At 37.2% G+C, this 22,455-nt stretch overlaps 3 protein-coding genes across 9 annotated transcripts; all 3 read left to right on the top strand.

Annotated features, from left to right (window-relative positions):
- Window positions 1-461: 461 nt before the first annotated feature.
- On the top strand, window positions 462-4,119 carry LOC105390215 (arginine kinase). 6 transcript variants are annotated; one of them, XM_011561488.3, is made up of 3 exons: window positions 462-617; window positions 2,605-2,783; window positions 3,019-4,119. In XM_011561488.3, the coding sequence occupies exons 2-3, from the start codon at window positions 2,618-2,620 to the stop codon at window positions 3,918-3,920; spliced, it is 1,068 nt and encodes a 355-aa protein (XP_011559790.2). In that variant the 5' UTR covers window positions 462-617; window positions 2,605-2,617; the 3' UTR covers window positions 3,921-4,119.
- A 558-nt stretch (window positions 4,120-4,677) lies between these two features.
- On the top strand, window positions 4,678-6,055 carry LOC105390216 (chromatin accessibility complex 16kD protein). Of its 2 annotated transcripts, XR_007268283.1 has the most exons (3): window positions 4,678-4,931; window positions 5,128-5,690; window positions 5,958-6,055. XR_007268283.1 is itself a non-coding variant. In XM_048633357.1 (2 exons), the coding sequence occupies exons 1-2, from the start codon at window positions 4,788-4,790 to the stop codon at window positions 5,413-5,415; spliced, it is 432 nt and encodes a 143-aa protein (XP_048489314.1). In that variant the 5' UTR covers window positions 4,678-4,787; the 3' UTR covers window positions 5,416-6,055. The 2 variants fall into 2 exon arrangements, 1 of the variants encoding a protein (XP_048489314.1); XM_048633357.1 differs by having other exon boundaries at window positions 5,128-6,055.
- A 2,134-nt stretch (window positions 6,056-8,189) lies between these two features.
- LOC105390217 lies at window positions 8,190-22,446 on the top strand. Its single transcript, XM_048633353.1, has 6 exons — window positions 8,190-8,468; window positions 16,218-16,371; window positions 20,280-20,630; window positions 21,579-21,721; window positions 22,064-22,183; window positions 22,267-22,446. The coding sequence occupies exons 2-6, from the start codon at window positions 16,225-16,227 to the stop codon at window positions 22,322-22,324; spliced, it is 819 nt and encodes a 272-aa protein (XP_048489310.1). The 5' UTR covers window positions 8,190-8,468; window positions 16,218-16,224; the 3' UTR covers window positions 22,325-22,446.
- The last annotated feature ends 9 nt before the right edge of the window (window positions 22,447-22,455 follow it).

Raw genomic sequence — 22,455 nt, forward strand, 5'->3', positions numbered from 1 at the left:
CGTCACAAAAAGAAACATAATCGATCGATTGTTTTTACGAGCAATAAAATTAAAACCAATACATTCCTAATGCAGGATAATTTTATATTTATAATACTTAGCATGTTTCCTAAAGTATTAAAACTAGTATCTGCCCAAGCAAATATGTGTCAAAACATTGCAAAATCAATTATACAATATTTTTGTTAATGACAAATAAATATGATAGCTGCGTACCTACTACTACCTACTTAATAAAAAAAATTGCTGCTGGAACACTCTAAATTAAACCGTAACTATTGTAGGAGCATTGATTTCTTCTTATATTTTTTATAATATTAAAATATAATATTTTACTCGTTTCTTTTTTAATAGGTACTTACCCACTTTTGTGTCATATTATAGATAATAGATAACTTCAGGTTCAGGCTCGAAATGAGTTTCTGCTGGCTGGCGACTCTGGCGAGCAATGTACGGGTAGTTGAGCCGGCATCGCCGCAGCAAGGCCAAGGTTGTCGGAGGAAGGAAGAACCGGGGGCGGGTGCGGGGAGGAGGGCTCGGGCTTAACGTTCCGCGCGCTCCCACACAGCGACCATTCTGCACCTCGCAGTCGACTCTAACGGTTGTACAAGCGTAAGGTAAGCAGTGGTCACTTTAATCTGATCTAATTCGTGTATCCGGCCTCCTCCATCAACTTTGCGAAAAACAATAGTATCGCGGCTACTTTTACAAAAGTTATCGTGTGACAACTTATACCGTTTGATGTGCGAAGATAACAAGTGCGTTTACTGATAAGGTGATATCAATCTAGGGACAATAGTTACAATTTGCATTTAAAGTTCTATTGCAACTCGTAAAGATAACCGGCGGCGCAGAGTTCTAAAACTCCCTCCAAAAAGTTTTGAAGCGAGTTCCCGAAGGGCGGGAAGGAGACAGGCGTGCGTGCTGCGTACCGCGTGTCGCGCATCGATCGACCCTCACCCTCGCCACTCCCGGCTCCCGGCTCCGATACATTCATTTAGACAAAATAGCATTCCATCATTGCATTTAGAATCCTCCATTCCATTTATTTTTAAGCTGTAGTTTTTGAGCGTTTGTGCATGTTTTAGCGGCTAGTTTGGATAGTACTTATTTGTGAAAATGGGTGGCTGTGCAACGAAAGAAAACAAGGAAAACAAACCGGTGGACGAGGCCGACGGGTACGTAATTCGCTGACCAGCAGCCTCATCTCCCGTGTTTCGTGATCTGTGCAGTATTTAGTGTGATCAGGTTTCAATAGTGTTTTAAAGATTACAACACTGTTTTTCTCAATTTTGATTAGTATCGTGATCGTGGAACCACATTAATTTAAGATGGGTTTTTGCAGATTAATGTCATATTTAAGGTATTTTGACAGTAATGTTAACAAATTGAAGGTAATTTCGGACGTAGATTCATATAGTTGTCGGTTCTTAATTAAAGTGGGTTAATAAAGTAACGTTAATTAATTGTAACTTAAATTATGATTCATACAATAAAAATGTGTTGCATCTATTCTGTTCTGACTATGTTCGGACAGTCATATTTCATTATGATGTCATTCGTGGAAAACATATCCGCGATAAGCATCAGCTTATGATACTGTAATCCGACGATACAGCGTAATTATTGGAGCACCTCTTTGTATAATAATGAGTGTAAATGGGTAACAAGAGTCCAATAGCTGTTCTTGCTTGCCGGTCTCCTAGAGCTCGAGTGGGAGGTACGTCTGCGCTGCGCGAAGCTCGGCTCCGTTGCGCAGTGAGCTGACACATCCGTTCGACTTGCGCGTGTCGGTCAAAGCGACCTCTGGAAATTACGTAATTTTTCCACAAACTGAGTGGTTTCTTGGGTGTGTTCGAAAACATTTCAATTCCGGCAGTCCGCAAAGCACTTCCATTCCAGTACTCGGTTAACCTAAGAAGATAATAGCCACGGTGTTTGAAAAAGTTTCTCAATATGAATTACAAACTTAAAATCACAATTCCAGTTGTGGTATGCGGTGGTGCTGTTTTGGTATATTACCTCATCAGACGGTTCGTAGCAAACTTTCGTGTATTTTTTATTCAATATGAACTTTAATTCTTACTTACGCGTTTGTTATTTTATTACTTGTGTAAAATAAAAAAAATAAGATCATTCTTACGTTATATACTTACTCAGTCTTTTAGTAAAGTAAAAGGGGGTAGTCAATAAAAATCTAGTAAATTTTACAATTTGCTTTAAGCTTATTGTACTATTGAATATGATTATAAATGACTTCCGGTCAGTATTGCACAACACTATCGATTTTTGCCATCATCTTGAAACTTCCGTAATTGCATTTCCGGTTTTCCCAAATTAAAAATAAAACAGTGCAAGCCTCCATTCTCCATTTTGCATTTTGGCAGTTTGGCATCCATCTTCTATTTTGTCATTGTCAAATTGTGAAAAGTGAATGCACTTATTTTAGGCCAACTTGATTCTAACTATCTTTGTTTTCCATTAAATTCACCAAAATGTGTTCCAGGGCAACATGTGCTGCTTTAAAAGCGTTAGAAACTTTATAAAGTATTATGTTAATCATGCGGTATGTAACATTTGTAAATCTTCTTTTTCTAATTACAGAAAAGCCGGAGCAATGGTGGACGCTGCAACTCTTGAGAAATTGGAGGCTGGCTTCAGCAAGCTGGCCGCCTCTGACTCCAAGTCACTGCTGAAGAAGTACCTGACCAGGGAAGTGTTCGACGCTCTCAAGAACAAGAAGACTTCCTTCGGCTCCACCCTTTTAGACTGCATTCAGTCAGGTCGGTACCTAGCTATAGCAATGTCAACTTCCATGCATTATGTAATAAAATTCGTGAAAGGTTTCCTATTACCACAGAATAATTACTGGTCACATTACCTATCTTCTATTGTGTATGAAGTCTACAGCTACATGATTAAGATGTTTGTTCAGTCTCAATTAATTCTCATTAAACGGTTATGATGTTTATTCATTGCTGAGTCATCAATTTAACTTTTTAACCTTAACCCTTCCAGGTGTGGAGAACTTGGACTCTGGTGTTGGAATCTATGCCCCTGACGCCGAGGCGTACAGTGTGTTCGCTGACCTGTTCGACCCCATCATCGAGGACTACCACACCGGCTTCAAGAAGACTGACACCCACCCCCCCAAGAACTGGGGTGATGTTGAGACCCTCGGAAACTTGGACGCCGCTGGCGAGTTCATTGTCTCCACCCGTGTGCGTTGTGGACGTTCCATGGAGGGCTACCCCTTCAACCCCTGCCTGACCGAGGCCCAGTACAAGGAGATGGAGGAGAAGGTCGCCGCCACCCTGTCCGGACTCGAAGGCGAGCTGAAGGGTACCTTCTACCCCCTCACCGGCATGTCCAAGGAGACCCAGCAGAAGCTGATCGACGACCACTTCCTGTTCAAGGAGGGAGACCGTTTCCTGCAGGCTGCCAACGCTTGCCGCTTCTGGCCCTCTGGACGTGGTATCTTCCACAACGAGAACAAGACCTTCCTGGTGTGGTGCAACGAGGAGGACCACCTCCGCCTGATCTCCATGCAGATGGGTGGTGACCTGAAGGCCGTGTACGCCAGGCTGGTGGCCGCCGTCAACGACATTGAGAAGCGCGTGCCGTTCTCGCACCACGACCGTCTCGGTTTCCTGACCTTCTGCCCCACCAACCTGGGCACCACCGTGCGCGCCTCTGTGCACATCAAGCTGCCCAAGCTGGCCGCCGACAAGACCAAGCTGGAGGAGGTGGCGTCCAAGTACCACCTGCAGGTGCGCGGCACCCGCGGCGAGCACACGGAGGCCGAGGGCGGCGTGTACGACATCTCCAACAAGCGCCGCATGGGGCTCACCGAGTACGACGCCGTCAAGGAGATGTACGACGGCATCGCCGAGCTCATCAAGATCGAGAAGTCCCTGTAAGCGATCTCGCGACAACAGTATTTTTCTATTATAATTTATCGTTTCACGTACGTAAGTATTGGAAGTGCGGTCGGGCCCCGCGACCTGACTCTAGTCACCGGCATCTGATCGCCGGCGGGCGGCTGCGGTTGGCCCACTAGCCATACAAATGTATTTTCTATAAGGAAATGGAAAATAAAGACAGCTAGTGTTAAGACCATTTTTGTGTTTGATTTATTACCAAAGCTCACGGATACGATTCCCTTAAGTATTTTTATATGAATCAGCTAAACATTTATTTCTTATTTACTAGGTAAGGTACTTACCAAGCACCCAATCAGTATCTATGGGTACTTTTAAGATGAATTTCATGACTAATAGACAAGTATACCTCTGACTAATTCATATTGATCATAAAATCATGTCTGCTAATAGCTGCCTACTAACGGTTTATACACCTGTGTCGCGCTATTAGCTACTTGATTGTTGCCTATAAAATGTAGCCGGATCGAAAGTAATAGACTTCGTTACTTTATAATGGCAGAGTAATACGAAAAGTAGCGTTAGTTTGTAGTGTACAAAGGTTTTTCTTAGTTCCACCACTAGCCGCTAGATAGAGCTTATTTTTTTGTTTATCTGTTGGCCGCTAGATGGAATTTATTTTGATTATTGATACGAGTCCTACAAACTAAACTCAGAATAATAATTTCAAAAATCTGTAGTACCTATGAGTATAGAGTACACTGACCACAGGATACTTTGTTAATAAATACCTGACACTGACAGGAGTGACAGGCAGGCAGCGCGGCACTTTGCAAAATTTTGCTTTGTTTTGTTTATTTTTGCGATTGTGTGTTGTGATTTACATTTTACGAAGAAACGAGAGTCATGTCTACTCCACAAAAAGAGCCTCTGACTCCTAAACCCAAAGATTTACATTTACCACTATCTAGAGTAAAGACTATAATGAAAAGTTCCCCTGATGTGGAAGCCGTTGGGCCTGAACCTCTGTTTTTAGTCACTAAAGTAACGGTAAGAAATATAACCTATGATAGCAATTTAGCAATAATTTATAATTGCCCAAAATAAACGGAAATTTATCACTTTACTGATCAATATTTATTCACTACTACATGTCAATGAACACTTTTAAGTACATAATATTTTATTTCCGGCCAACTGACCGGTGCGGCGGTTTCCAAAATCAGATTTTCACTTGTGATTTCAGGAATTATTTGTAATGGATCTGGCAAAAAGAGCTTTCAAAACTGGTAAAGCCAACATACTGGAGTACAAGAACATAGCTGATATAGTCCAGGAGGATGACACATTAGACTTCCTGCGAGAGATCATGCCTCGTAAGATTACCGTGAGACAGTTCAAAGAGATGATGGCGAAGAAAGCAGCTCGAGGAGACAACTCCGATGATGACTCAAGTGAAGGCAGCGAGGAGGAGTCCAGCGAGGAAGAGAGCAGCAGTGGGAGTGAAGAGGAAGATGAGAATGCAGAAACTTAGCTTATGACTATAATATTGTTAACATTCCGGTAAATTTTGAAGCTGAAGTTTATTATTCTATACAAAGGTAGACAAGGTATTTAAATTGGATAATAGACTGAAATATGCCGAAAGCATCTCATACATCGAGCAAATCATTCATTTTTATTTCAAAAGATCAAGATAAGCAGTTTGTATTGTATACCATTTCACTGAAGAAAGCTTTGACCATCTTATACCAAAAATAGCCTAACATAATTGATCTTTATGAATGGATTTGAACAGGCCGCTAAGCGGTAAGTCACTTTTTTTTGTAAAAACTAAAATTAAATATATTTTTTAAGTATCCTTGTGCCAAGGCTTGAAGTATGCCTATATGTCCAGTTTCAAAATTGTTACAGCATGGATTTCCTCAATAATACAAGTAGCCATGTACAGTATTAAAGTATCAATGAATTATAATCTAATTAGGTATTATCTAAAATTGCCTGGTTTACTTGTTGTATGAATATCCAATATCTTATACTTTAGAGAATACTAAAATACCTTTTAACTTGTTCTAGAGTCAAAATAATGAGCTGTCCTCAGTGTCATAAGGTGTTGTAACAACATACCTACATTAATTGTAAGCACGATGAAATAAAAGTCTGAGTAAGTGTTACATAATAGTTTTTTTCCTCATTCATAGGAAAAGAAATAATCGAAATCGTAGTGCAGGAGAGCTGCCATCTAGTAGTACGGTGGCCTGCGCCTAAAAGTATACAGGCGGAGTTTTTAAAATAGCGATCTCAAGCTCACATGCTGCTCAAGCACATCCACGTAAACACCACTGCTACACACATCACACACAACACGTCCCCGGATTTATAACAGATGTATACCTAGTCCCTTCATCATCAGGGATCGCTATTTTAAAAACTCCGCCTGTATACTTTTAGGCGCAGGCCACCGTACACACGCTCACGATATACTGCCTCAGTGGATAGTTGGTCCAAACATTTTCCTGCAAATCAAAGTACCTGTCCATGTTAAAAAAATATCTTCCAGTCGGGATTCGAATGCCGCGCCTACGCGTCGTCTTGAACCATAATGTTGACCTTAAGATTTCCAATCAGCAAATCGTAAGTAGGTATTTGGTTAACGACTGCTGCAAGCAACAGCCTTCACTGGGTAATTAACTAACAGGCACTAAAAATAGGTACATATGCAAACAACTGTTTGTATCGGCCCTCAACTAACCACAACACCTTGACAGCAAACGATCATCCATAAAGAACACATAAAACAGCCGATAGTCAACACTCAATAGTAAATAGACTAAATAATAGTTCATAGTTAAGTAAGATTCCCCCTCTTTGGCCCGAACTTAAAATATGATGATAGTACACAATAAGAGCACTCTTATTCTGTACTATTATGCTCATAAGATCCGGATACCATAGCGAATGGCCATGACCTTCGGTAGGCATAGTGTGAAAGTTCACATCTGTGGTTCACATACATGTCTACACTCGGCGGCCGCCCGCCGCGCCGGTTTGGTAGTAGGTACACGGCGTTATGGTCTATGGTAATTGGGCGTTCGGTATGAAGAGGCGCTTCGGCGCCTCTAGCTTCTCGTAAACTTATGAATGAGAGCTGTCATGCAATCGGTAAGTGATAGAGTCGTTGGTTAGTGCAGCAGCGGCACAGACCCAAAACGACGAATTTAAAAAATACACAAAAAATATTGCTTCAATTAATTTTTACGGCTATGGCTTTCCGTTGTTTTATAGGCTTTCCCAAGCAAAGTAGGTAGGCAATAGGCATTATTCACGTAATAATCCACCATCCGCTGGTACTGAGTGTTGCGTGGATACAAATTATCAGGTAGCTGCAGCTAAGTGCCGCCATTGCTGCGTAATTTAGACTCAAATTGCTGACACTGTCACTGCCTATTGAATTGACGCATTTCCACGTTTTCCATGCATATTGTTCTAACTACGTACCTACAGATTGCTGGTGTACGAAAGCTGACCTTGATATAATTATACTAAAAACATTTTCAGAAAGTATTGTTCCTCCTTCGTGAATCGAAGTTAACCTTCCTAGTTGTACAAGCAAGCATTTACTAAGTTTGCAGCAACGTACCTACAGTAAGTTACGTGGTACGTGGGCGTTACCCCGTGTTACATTTTATAAATAAAGCCCTATAACTAGTTTCGTAAATGGTTACGAGGTACTCCATTGTTTTGCCACTCGTTGCACTTTCAAGTAGAAACTGCCAACATTGAAGAAGTTTGTGTAATTAGGCTACCCTGCCCAGCAGCGGAACTATATTTTCATTATCAACGAGTTTCACGTAAACTTGGAACAATTTATTTCGCAATTTTTCCTGTGACATCTTTATATTTTATGATGCAAGTTGCTATTGACAAAATCTAGCCAATTCTATAGATTTTTTAACTTCCGATTGGTGATAGTTAGCTGCTACCCAAAGTGTTATTGGAAGCCAAAAAGGGGTGACTCAGGGGTCCATTTCAAAACCTTTCGTTAGTTCTACGACTTTTGGGAAGCACCTACATATCTACCTATACCTAACTCTACTCTACTACTACTATCTACTTAGAACTACGCGGACTCGATTTCTAGTACTCTAGTGATCGATTATACCATGGACTCTGGTACCTATCTTGATATCACGTTATCATCAAAGATCAAAGTCAGCATCAGCACCATCTAACTACATAACTAACTAGAAGTTAAAGCTTCACTAGGCGAGGTTAATGGAGCCTCTTGTTTTTTTCTCGGCGGCCAGTGTTGTTTTTCACTTGAGTGAGTTTGACTGCACAGCACACGCTCGCAGGTTGCCTTTCCGAACGCACTCCTGTCAATACATCGAATAAACCTGAATAAACCGTTGCGGCTTCCCGCGCTTTTTGTTTTAAAAAGTTAAAAAAGTTTTTTCCTTTGGCTGTCTCGTGTGTTTGTGTTTTACGTGAAATTTTATTAAGCTCAAAATGACCATTTACAGCAAACTTGTTCAAATACTTGTCAGTGTGTGACTGTCCGCTCGGTGATAATGGATTATTGAAAAGGTTAGACCAATTTGCTCTACATTTATTTGGACATCTCGTCTTTACTAAATTAATCTTATTTAGGTAGTATGTATGTATATAAGTAAATTTTTACGTACATTCTACATAATTATACATAAGTATACATAAACGTAGCTACCAGCTTCTACATAAGTAAATGCTTATAAGAATTATTGTATTTTTTTCTTGTTATGTATTGTAGTAGGTAAGTAATTTAATTAGTCTCGGTTTCGAAGAGAATAAGTCGTCTATTTACTTGAGTGTAACCGACTTCATACTTCATACGTCAACTTATTCTCCGAACATCCTTATTCTACAATGGTGAATTTGGGCCTTAGTAGTCAAGTAACAAAAACACAAAAGACCCAATAAACATAGGTAAGTACTTATACTTAAGACAAAATTGAATGCATCACTGTTCGTCTGATGTTTGATCGAAGGTCGCTCGCCCATCAGCGACGGTTCCTAGCGCGAGAGGATATTTACTTCTAACTACTGGTTTTTCTAACACATTATCATTCATTTTCTTTATTACCTACCTACTCTACGAGTTATTATTAACTATGAAGAAAAAAAAGGTTGTTGTCTTGAACTTTGTCTGAAGGTTTACAGCTAACGTTTTTCTTAGAACTAATTAAGTTATGTACTACCCAGGTAGCACAAAATTGCTGCTTAAGCGCTGAACAAGTGCTGTATAAGAATACCAATGCTGCAATATAGTATTAAAATTGGCTGTATTATAGCTGTAGTGGCTCTGTTTCAGCCAAAAAGGGCCCCAAATTAACCAGCCTGCGGTATTATAATAGCTGAAAATTGGCTGTGGTTTACGTTAAAAAAGGCTTAATTAAAGCTGCAATAAACTCTTCCTAAACGTTTCATTCTGCTTAAGATTATCATATCCAGCCCTTGTGCAGCTTTTGACGTACGCGGTATCCAATTACAACTTATTTTGCAGCTTTCCATATGAAAATATTTATTATTTTTAAAATATTTCCAAAGACGTCACGTCATAACAAGAAAAAGAAAGAAGTTGATATTATTTAACAGTGCATCCATTTTGAATAAAATATTGTTTTTGGAGTTACGGTAAGTTGAACGAGTGAATATAATAATAAGTTCGGATTCAGATTGCGAGTGCAACTTTATCGTGTAGTTTATATGAATTAATAACAAATAATTGATGCGCCTTTAGAATTATTTAATTATATTGAAAGAAATGTGTAAATAAATTTCGACTGAAAAATCATTTGGTATTTTTTTACTTTTAATCATATAAAATACCCTTTTACGAACTTATTTTAAATTGAGACATAGTTATTATTTGAAATAAATGTGTATTTTTGCAGAATTTAGGCTTTAAAATTTGATATAAACTATATTTTTTAGGTTAGTTATGGCGTCCATAAGGTTTTCAGCTTAATTCGTTGAAAAAAGATCTTGTGATTCTATTTGCCGAAAAGAATACCAATAATCAGCCACAGGTTGCTTATGTTCTGCATAAGATACTTTCATTTACACTTTTAGTTTTTACAAGGTTTTGGGATACGCAGTTCTTATGACTAAGGAGGTATATCGTATTTCAGCAATTACTTTATGCAGCATATTGGGGCTCCTCTGGCAAATAATGAAATCCGTTTACCCGGTATCATTAAATATAGAAAATACTAGCATTGCTAAAATATAACCTATAAAGAAATGTTTGATTGAACCAGAAACCGCCTTAATTTTAATTAAGAATAGTGTTACTTATAACAAAAAGCTTAACTCGTATTTTAAATAAAAAAAATTAATTTCTATAAAGCAGTGATAATGATGTACTCGTAAAAATAATACAAATTAATTAACTATTTTTATTATTATTTAAATAAGTGTAACTTTCATGCTTAGTATGACGTTAACGGAATAATACATTACCTTACTAATTGCCTATTTTTTTCAGCTCACTCATGCGATGTCGATCAAAATTCTGAAAGCTTTTGAAGATAGTAAAGCTAAACTGTGTACTGTCCCCAACCAGTGAGAGAACAAAGGAATTTTAAAATATCCTGTGATATGCTTTGAATAATTACCGATTAAGTACCCTAATTACATCATTTTTGAAATGTAGTTAATAAATAATAAAAGTGTTCATCAAAGTATAATTTGGTTTTATTTTAATATAATTTAATTTAAATAGGTAGGTAGGTATGGAGAAGAGGTAAAAGAGGAGCTTTTAAAACTATTTCTACGGAACACCCGTTATTAATATTTTCTGCTCGCGCTTGACCTAATATACAGTCTTAAAAAAAGATTATAGTAATGTTGGGAATAAAAGCTGTAAAAGGGAGTCATCAAGAGCAACAAGTTTCATGGGGGTTTACCGGGATGTGATAATCTTTATAATAGTACGCATAAATGACACTTAGTTTCTATAAGAATTATAAGACACTTGTAAAATTACACAAAACAGCTTTGCAACCCAAACTGTTAAAATAAACGATTCGATACACGTTTACAGCTTCAAGAGTAATAAGATTATACTTTGACGTATTTTAAGCAGCTGCAGGTTGTTTAAAGTATTTCTTTTACAGTTTTAACCAGCCGTCTGGCTATTGGTTTTAAAATAAACCACAAGTAGTGTAAAGGCTTGATAGAAGATGCATTCAAGATGATACACCAGCTTTTAGCGTTAGAACACCACTGGTCCGTACTGTTAACCAGCTGGCGTTATAAAATAATATTTTTCAGCCATTCAACAGCAAAAAACGTTATAAAACACTAAATATGAACTCGTATACAGCCCATAGCTTAATTACGTATTTTAGATGTACCTTTTACCAACCATTTTTTAACTAACTTATTTCAAAGCGTTATAACAGCCTATGGAAGATACGAAAACCATTAAACATCTTATATGACGTTTTTACACTTAAATAAGAGGCAGGTTCGACATCTAATCAGCCAGTGTGCTACCTGGGTACGTACTTACTTAAATATTATTTCTGTCCATGCTTGCATTAACAACAAAAAATGATTACTTAAATGAAAAAAAAATGCGATTCCAACTATTATAATAAAATATGAAAGTACCTAGCTAGGTCAATGGTTACCTACCCTTAGGGAAACTATCCGTAAGTTAACTGTCCGAAAAGTTAAATACAACAGTACCTCTATCAACATCATAGTGAGTAAAGGTATTGCAAATTGTATTTGCTTCGACGTTATATTTAAACTGTAAGTCCCTTAAACCTATCGAAGATTATTTGTCGGTGCAATGTAACTTTGCAAATACATAATATGAGTTATTGTATAAGTACCAATATTTCGGCACTGCTAAGCACTAACATAAATATAAAAACTAAAGAGAGATCATTAATTTTTTTAAATAATTTATTTGCAGCACCATAATGTTGTTAAGTACCCGTTGTTGTATGGTTTTGTGCAGTTATTTATCCTATTTAGAAACTGAAAACTAATTGAGTTGAGTCATACTATCGAATAAAGTGACATAACAGTAAAGTTGGTCTGCAATAATAAACGGGAACGAGTCTGTCCACCTGCTAACTAGATCTACATAGATTTCTTAAACCTAGGAAATGTTGTAAAACTTAGCTAATCATGAATCTAGCTATGTAGGTATGTACTCGTAGCAACAAATAAAATAACTAGATTTATGTTAGGTGGTACCTCTATATCGGTAGCACGACAGTTTGGTTTAGCTTAAAAATTTCATATAAAACGAAAAAAAATAAAAGTTATATATATGTTACTGTAAAAGCCCGAATAACGGTAAATCCTAAAATTTACGCGTAAACCCTAAGATTTACCAACTCTTCATGGTAAAAGCCCGAAAGATTTTGCGATTCGCACTTTTACCACTATTCACTTGGTAAATCTTAGGATTTACATTAAGGCACGGTAAATGTTGAAAAAGCCAGGTTATAACTTATAACCTCCGTAGTCGAAAAAAGCGTCCGTAGTCGAGCGGGCTTCAGTGATCGTAACTGATAACTGAGGTTTAGCAACAACCAGCATGGTCAGCCATTGGATGGGTGACCGATTTCAAGTGGTTCTTTTCTGGATGCTTTCGTGCTTCGGACGGCACGTTAAGCCGTGGGTCCCGGTTGCTGCTTCGGCAGCAGTCGTAAAGCCTAGTCAGAGGCCTTCGGGCGGCTTGAAAACGTCTGACAGTCGGGTTGCCCACTTACCCGACAACTCGCTCAGCACAAGCTTGCTTGTGTTGGGGTCCACCAACCCGCACTAGGCCAGCGTGGTGGACTAGATCGAAACCCTTCCTTCCATCCCTTATTAATTTTTTTTTAACCTAGCTACCTATCTTTAATAATAAGTAGGTAATTATCTTTTGTTTTTTTCTCAATTTATTTGGTTAAGTTACAAGCTAATTTGTTTTCAACAAGTATATTTCTGTACCTACTAATAAATGCCAATAATTAACAAAAAAAATATATAATATCGATTCTGTTATGTTTTTGAAAAGACATTTTGATAGTTTTAATTTTAACTATTTAGGAAATAATTTAGAGGTGGATAATAATTACAAAATGAAAAAATATATGATTATTACACATTGTTAAAATAATTATGTTGATTTCAAGGTTTTAAAATGACTGTTCATAAAAAATAATATAAATTCTGAAAGAAAATAATTTAAGTTTTTGATTGAAATAAATGAATAGGTAATAATTAATCTTTGTTTTATTCCCAAAACCAACTTTTACTAGATGTCAGTGGTAAAACCTAGCATTTACCAAATTCTAATGGTAAAAGCCCGAAAAAAATGACCCATTTTCACAAATCCTTACATTTTCCAACTCATGTTGGTAAATCCTAAGATTTACTGGTAAATCCTAGGATTTACCGTTGTTCGGGCTTTTACAGTAACATATATAATAAAAAATAAATATAAAAAATAAGAATAAAACTTTCAAAACTCCTTTACGTTATATTTCCAAGAACATAAATGATATGAGAACTTAGTTAGTACCTTGCATTCCCTTGCAGTTAAAGTTACACCTACAAAACATGTGACCTCAAAATTGTTTGAGTTTCACGTTTAACCTTACGTTAAAATACATGAATAAATAAAAGGAGCGTGCAACCGGTCCCTACATCCATATTATCCAAGCTTGCGGCATTGAGCTCGGAACCTAACTGGAAACCTGTTCGTTATGATCAGACTCTAGATTAGGGTTACAAGTATTACCTAGGCGAATTCTTGAATAACTTCATTAGTCGTTAATTCATAATATCGAGATTCTTATTAGATTCTCCACTTACTCTTGATGTTAATGTTTATACAGACAGGGTGTCACCACTGGTACCTAAGTAGTTCATGTTAGCATTTTGATGTAGGTACCTAAGTACTTAGTTTAGGAGAGAAGAGAGAGCTTACAGATGACCTATTTACCGATCAAAATCATAAGCCATCTCTTTTCTTATCTATCTACTTTGATTGAACTGCGTACGAAATAGGTACCTACTATTCACTGTAGGTACCTACAATATATGATTTCCCAAGGGTGCACTGCTAAACTTAATTTTAAAATAAAGTGTAGAGTTATAGCATTATTATAGTCTATGGTTACAGTATTTAGTGTGCAGCGGCCCGCGAAGGACGGCACAATAAGTACAATATTATGTAACTACATAACATACCTACTTATAATGAACCCGTTTTTTCACGTCACATATCAGAATAAATTTATTCGTACTTGGGATTTATTATGGCATGAAACAAACAACACGCAGCTACTACAAGAATGATATACTTATATGATTCTAGATATACTTACTTGAGTTGGGGGGTATTACCCACCACATTGGAACTTGTCCGTAGTCAGAGGGAAAATACATTGCGTAGGTACTTATATAATTATGCAGTAAGTATATAATTTTCTAAGTTATTGGGTAAGCAGGTACCTGAAGAAATGAATAATGTAGAGCAGAATATATGGAATTATTATTTGAAGAAATGGATGAGAATGTGTAGGTAATGCATAATTTTATCAGTACAGAAACTAGTGCCACCTTTTTCTCTACATACAATACATAGGAGGTAATAGGTAGCCCTAAAAAGATGAGCTGCATGCTTAAATACACAAAACGTATGTTCCTACAAATTTTAATGAGGACTTAGCAAATGGGAGGTATTATTCTAACTACCGTCAATAAAAGGAGATTCAAGTGGCAGCGTTTGCCTTGACCCCGGCTGCTCCTTCCACTGAGGACATGAGGGCTTCCTTTCAAATGTACGCATCGGAAGGAAGCTGCGGCTGCGATATTTGTCACGTTAGGCTGGCGACACACAGAATTGTCTGTGGCTGTACTTCAAATTAACGATGGTTTAACGGTATTACAGGATCATTTTGTTAGCCTCAACAATTTTACTGTATCTACCATGTTAATGTTAGGTATTAGGGTATTACCTACTAACTTTGATTCAAATAGGAAGTCCTCCTACCCTTACAACTGCATTTAAAAACCGCAATCGTAGTATGGATGGGCCCCTTATTATATTATATTATGTATACATAGCTTGCAATTATTACATTATAATGTCGAAATTAAGAATTAAGCCACTTTTCGGCGTCTCAGCGTTGGTCCAGCATTTCAACATTAAGTGATTCAAAGATACCACGCTCTGAAACCTGTTTATTTTTTGTTGTTGAAATTAAAGTTGACTCACAAACCGGGTTTATTTTTAAAATGTTACGAAACGTTGCCCCGTGTTATACAATGCTACGTTTTACATCATTGTAAGTAAGTAGGTACATCTTATTAAATTGGATTGGGGTAGGGCCGCAGAGAGGTTGCATTTAAATCAAAGAGGCTGTCATCTTGGCATTTTCAATTTACACAAAATTATATTAAATCGTGATGCTTTGCCCATTGCTATACTATGGCCACAATATGGGATTGCTAAAAGCAATAAGGCTGCCATATTGAACTGATTTCTTTTTAAGTTTGTATACTTTACTTATGTATTTTTATATTTTTGGTGCAAATAAAGAGTATTGTATACTTATGTAAAATACTATTAGGTAGGTAGGTACATTAAATAGTACAATATGCAAATGTTTATAAATAAGTATATGAGTAGGTATGTACCTCTACATAAGAAATTATACCTACGTTTGATGAGAATAATAAACAATACGACCCTAACATAAGAAACCTACCCATTAACTTACTATGAAACAATTGTGTGGTATGTGAATTAGTACATATCGGTCAAAAGTCATGTAAATTACTACGACTATCAAATTGTGTGTGTACCAGACAATGTATATTGTACTTATATACTTTGTAGGTACATAATCTGGAGAATGGCTAACCATGCGTCTTACATGTTCAACTTATTGATTATGTATACTTATAATACATATTATTATTTTTGCTAGAGCTACCAAAAAAACTTGCGCATCCCGTTGAATTCTTTTATATGAAGAAAGTATTATTATTGAACAAATCGTGCTCATGTTATTAGAGTGGTTTTAATATTTATATTATTATATATAGTAATATCTAAATATTCATAATTTTATGCTTCATCCTGATGCTTTTTTGTTATGGCATTGGCAGTATATCATCACAAAATAACAAGGTAAAAATAAACTTGCAAACTTGACCAATACTTTTCAATAGTTTTTCCACCATATACGTATGTATTACTTGCATAGCCCCTTCCAAAGCTATGCGTGTCCCATTCATGCCACATCTTTTCACTAAACCAACTCCGTCACTCCACAGATCCACAATGTCTGAACCCTCGACTCCCGGGTGGGCGCTGGCGTGGCGCGTGCTGTCGGCGCTGGAGACAGGCGCGCTGGCGGGCGCCGCCGCCGCCGCGCTGGCGGGCCTGGCGCGCCGGGGGCCCGCGCTGCCGCCGCCCAAGAGTGTCGTGGTATGTTTAGACACACCCTCCTTTTCTCAGCTAGTATCTATATTCTAGATGTTTCCCGGCCACCTTTCACATAGGTACACACACACATGTTGATACGTAGGTACAAATTAATGTCGACGAGTTGCTAAGTAAGCTTAAAATGTTCAATATAGGTAAGTACGTACATTCGTAACTTGCCTAGGTATAATTTTCTTGAATCACGTAAAAGATTTCCATAAACTATCCAATTACACGTACCAAATCAAAGATTTCATAAGATGTAATATGGCCAATTATAAAAGCTATAAAATAGCCGAAAAATCTACTATTAAAGTTGCATTATGGTGTGCACGGGTATGTATTTTGTTCGGAGTTGAAGTTGGAATACCTTGAAAATAATTGTGTTAGTCCATTCTAATAACATAAAGGTCATTCTCAGTAGAAACAAAACGAATACATACTTCATCTGGATTATTATTTAGATATAAAAGAATTTTATGTACAATAATTGTAGATACCTACAGGCATCGCTATAAATCTACTGTACCTTCCAAAGATATAAATTCAAAAACTGACAATTAATTGAGTTAGTTAATATGAAATTTTATTTCGTCAAGGTACAAAAGTGTACTTATTATACTTAAGTACATGTTAACGTGAATATAGTTACGGGACTTTATTTTATATGAAACACTTAATATATCTTGCAGGAACAAACAATTCCATAGTTACACAAATAATTAGTCAGATTACATAAGTAGGAAGAAATATATTATAAATCTGGTTAAGTGCACAATAATAATTATGGTCGGTATGATTTAGTTAAAGCACCAGTAGAGAGCAAAATTACGACAGTCATTTCGTCGTAAAATGTGTAATTCTAGTAAAGTAATACACAGGTACACTGTATGATTATAGTATTATGCCAATTCATGGTGCCATCGTTGAGTCAGGGTGGTCACTCTCTGGCTAAACGAAATTTTACCATTGTTTTACTAACCATTACGAGTGTCTATCTTCATTCAAGCCACCTGGGTCCACGGGATTAACTCATTTTGAAATCATCCCAAAGGTTTGTGTATAGAATATAAATATATACCTGGGTACCTAATACCTAAAATACCTAAACTTAATGCTTCCATGATCAGGTAAATTCCATTATGCCTACTCCCATACGTATAGGTACATAATGTTCATTATAAAAGTATCAATTAGTGGCATAGATGTCCCATACTATGCCTAGGTATAGACTTGTGTTATGTACCTACACAGATTTGGTATCGCGTTTTGTAATTAATGAAGGTTAGAAAATCGTGATAGGTTCTATGTTATCTTTAAGTATATACTTATTTGGTCATAAATTATTAACGCTTACCCTACTTACCTACTGTTTCTATAGGGAAGGTTTGCAAACAAAATACACGAAAAATAACATAGTTAACCCGCATCAAATACAACGTTTTTAAGTTAACCAAGGGTTTGAAAGTGAGACCGCTCACTTATCGAGAGCCTCAGTTTCAGAATACAGTATCTAATTGTACGATTATTCAATGATGATAATGAATGTGATGATAAATGGAAAATTTAATGATAGTCTGCGTAAATTGGTACCTACTATGTTGATAGTTGAAACACATCAGTAGGGGTTATTCTAATTTACGGAAAACGAAGTTTCAGAGCTCTGCTGTGCTTACTAAGACCATCTCGTAGTTTTAAACATACATATAGCACGATAGGTCACGTTTGTTTGTTTTTTGTCAAGGTAGAGTAAACCTCAAACAGAGAAGATTATCCTCTGACGTCGGTGCAATAAATCATATAACCTAGATAAGTATAAAGGCTACTTATAACGATATAAGAACGTAAATAACATGACATCGTTTTCAATAATTTTGTCCTTACAAGCGCCGCATTGCCGCATATAAAGTTATTTACCAGACCATCGCACAAATTACCTACAAATATTAACCTACATAGGTAAAATAATTATCTACCGACAAATCAAAGATGAGCTAATATTTTGTATTAAATTGGAAACTACATTAAAATCAGCCTTATTCATCTTACCTACAGATACAACATTGCATGTTTTTGTAATCCGAATAGGTACATAACGTAGTACCTTTTCATATGATGGTAGGTAAGTACCTATTTACAGAGGTGCTAATATCGTTGCAAGGTGTCATTATATTTCGTTCAAAACGTACTGCTTAGGTTCCTAACTACAGACGCACATCCAACATCATATGACCTTTACTTTATTTATTAGGGTAACGTAACGTACCTAGGGACATTTTCGACTACCCCAACTTTGAATGAAGCTATCGCAGCGTACAACTAAGATATTAATGTGAAATTTTCTTTATTCGGTAGGATATATAATCTATTATGACTAGTATTTGTGCTTAAGCTTTAGTGTGGCCAGATTTTGTTAAATTAAGATAAAAGTAAAAATGCTTGTTTTGTCCCAAGGTACGTTACACGTTTGTACCTTGGGACACTGTTTCCTATAGCTTTATACTATGGAAAATGCAAACTTCTAAATAACGCCTTATATCTCTGTTCTTATTTATTTACTGCATTTCTCTTCTGTCTAGTTTCACTCGAGCACTAATAAGAACAGAGATATAAGGCGTTATTTAGATGTTTGCATTTTCCATAGTACAAAGCCATAGGAAACAGTGTCCCAAGGTACAAATTTAATCGTGTCCCAAGGTACAAAAAAGCAATATTTAACCAAAATATAAATATCTTTATTTTTAATTAATAGGAATCTTTCAGATAATTGCCATGTCGTAAAATTAAATAACTGAAAAGTTATACGTGACATCCATGTCTTTATTTTGAGCATGCCTCAATGAGATAAAGCAACACAAAAAACTATACAAAAGCTACTTTTGACTCCAAAAAACTTCATACTGTCTTCACCACACACTAGATGCTGGTATGATCACGAGACTCACTAGTTTTGCCAAGCGACTAAAATACTATGCCTAGGGTAGAATTTTAATGTGTTTATTTAGCCAGTTTTTAAAATACAATCAATGTCCCGAGGTACAAGTGTCCCAAGGTACGTTACGTTACCCTAAGTACTACCATTGATTTCATATACAACTCTAAGTACTTAATAACAATCTTACAAAGCGATTAGGTAGGTACCTCCGTCTACTCAACCTGAATTTTCAGGACTAGGTGCTAGATCCACTATTTGGGAATACAGAACTAACTTACTGAAATTTTCAGAAACCCTTAAAGTTCGTAGCTGGGCCAGAAAATTATTTACTCACTTACATACTTAGGTACATGATCAAGAATCTAGAGATTATTTAAGGTAACTAAAGAAGACCCAACACTTAACTTTACCTCTGTGACCTACACTCGTAATAATCTTCGTGACTCAAACAAAATATTAGGTACTTATTTACACTAAAGCCTACAAGTGCTGTGACCTACAAGTAGTGTCAATTTACAATGGGAAAGCCTTGACTCTCGTCTGAAGTGTGAAAGATGATCGTGCTCAAAAATAGCCTTCACCTTGACTTAAACTCACGTAATAGAGGAGATATATTTAGAAAATCACCTAATGTTAAAAACGCAGGGACCATCCGGTCTCGGACTTGCATCATTTTATCTACTACGCCTAATGAAACATTGCTATAAGTCGCCGCGTAGGCGCGCACTTAGGTCACTTAACTGATAAGTACCTACCTATATTTATTAAGTACCTACCAAAGTATGTGCCATACTCAACTCATTAAGAAAATGCCTATTTTAGACCAATCATTAAATGAGACAAGTAAACATACTCACCATCTGTCCTACTAACACTTTACCTTGTGTAGAATTGAAAGGGACATTAGCATAACACACATAAGTAGGTATAGGCACTAACGAGTAAATAATAACAAGTACATATTAATCATTTACAGATCTCCAATACATCGTGCGAGCTAGGCCGGGAGTTAGTGAGCCTATTGCGAGCGCACGGTTGCCGCGTTACATGCGGAGCGAATGCGACAAGCGAAGCGAACAACGAGGTGACGAGCGAAGCGATCCGGGACACAAACGTAGCGAGGAGTGGGATAAACTCTAATAACATTACAGTTTCAAAGGGAGCGAACCAAGTAACAAGTTTAGCGAATAGTGAAATAACTTATTTGAATAATAATAGTAAAGTGAACCAAGTGGACGCACTGATAGTGGTTGGGGCTGAGCCAGCAGCCGACGGAATCGATGGCCTCTGTGGATTAGTGTCAGAAGATGTCTATGCGAATCTAAAGGTTGTTTGTTTAATTATTCATCAATGTCTCACAATTTAATTTACGCACCTACAGAAGTACAAGACAGCATGAAACTTGAATAGCAGTAACCAAAAATGAGCTCTTTAAGACACAGTGTCCCAAAAAGTTCATCAGTATTATTATGAGTTGCCTTGTAGCAGCAATAAAGATCTCGGTAGTACGATCACTCTCATGCCATACCTACTGACCCTGAACTGAAAGACAAACCCCATAAATTACGCCTTTACAACACTTAGGTAGGTACTTACTGTACTGTGTAGATCGATCTTCCAAAAGATCGATTCCCGATCTGAATCGATCTTTTGGAAGATCGATTCACGGCAATACGATCTAGCGATTTTTTGAATCGATTCAATGGCATGCGATCTTTAGGAAAATCGAATCGTATGCAGAGAAGATCGTATGAAAAAATCGTATCTTCAGAAAACGAAACTCCCCAGTTCTTATTGGTTGGTTCAGTCACTGTTTTGTTCTCCAATAAGTTGATTAGTCAGATTAAGTCAGATACACTCGATTATGATAGTAGTTTCACTCGGTTTTCTTCCCCATTGAGGGGCTGAATCGTAATAGGCTAGCTCCAGCGCGCAGTCAAATGCAAACGCTTGAAATCTTACATAACTTTTAGTCATAACAATAAAAAAAACTTACATGCTTACTGTGTCATAATTTTTTAAAATATAACGATCTTTCGATATCGATTCAAAGCCATACGATTATTATATCAAGAATCTATTAAATACGTTTTTAAGATACGATCTTCCAAGATCGATTTAATCGATTCAAAGCCATACGATTTAGATTGAGAATCGATTCACGGTGTTACGATCCATTACGATTCAAAAGATCGATTCAAGCCAGAAAATTGGGCATCCCTGTACTGTGCTATCTAATCCTCTTAAAGTAACACTACTAATCCCTCCCCCGCAGTCGCTAGAAGCATTAAGCGTTTACCTACGGCCGGGCGGGCGCGTGGTGTGGGCGGCGAGCGGGGCGGGCGGCGGCGCGTTCAGCGGGGCGGTGCAAGCCTTCGACCAGGTGTTGCGGACGCAGGTTGAACGAGTTGCTGCAGCGTGAGTTTTGAGGCGAGGCCCCATTGGTGCGTGGCGTTGACGGTGTCGTATATTTTTAGGACTGGTCCTTTGGGATGATGACGCGACGCAACGCATCAATGGGGCCTCTCCTTTAGAGGTTTTAGAGTTTTCACCTTACTAGGAAAGTTTACAAAGTGACCAAATGATTCCTACATTGGCCACTTTGTGGCTATGATATTGTGTCTAAGCTGCTGGGTCACCCATGCGGCATAGTATACCCTTTTTGCAACACCCAGTAGAATTACTTATTTAATCAGTTATTGAGAAGACATTAACAACATTTTATGGTCTAACTAAATTCTCCTTTCCTATGTCTTTCAGATCCCAGTGTACACCAGTATGGGTGGGGAGATCAAAAGGAGTGAAGCAGACAGCTGCAAGGGTCGTCAACGCACTATTTCCAGAGAAAAACATTCCCCTAAGCTCCAGATTCTCTATAAGGTAGATACATCATTTGTATAGTTGTATAAATAGAGATGTTTTTTTAAATTATCATTTACATGTCGATGTGTTTTGTTTTTCAGAAACATTACGGAAATAGTAAGCGGATACTTCGACCGATGGCTAAAAATAACCAGCTAACCCCTTTCAGAATGAAATACGTGTGCAACCTAATTTAATTTGAATACTTGTACGCAAACACTCACCCTATTGAACCTATCGTACCTACTGTAAATATCAAATAAATGGATTACGTTAACTAAGACCCTCCT

This window comes from Plutella xylostella, chromosome 5, assembly GCF_932276165.1.
Source record: "Plutella xylostella chromosome 5, ilPluXylo3.1, whole genome shotgun sequence".
Lineage (NCBI taxonomy): Eukaryota > Metazoa > Arthropoda > Insecta > Lepidoptera > Plutellidae > Plutella > Plutella xylostella.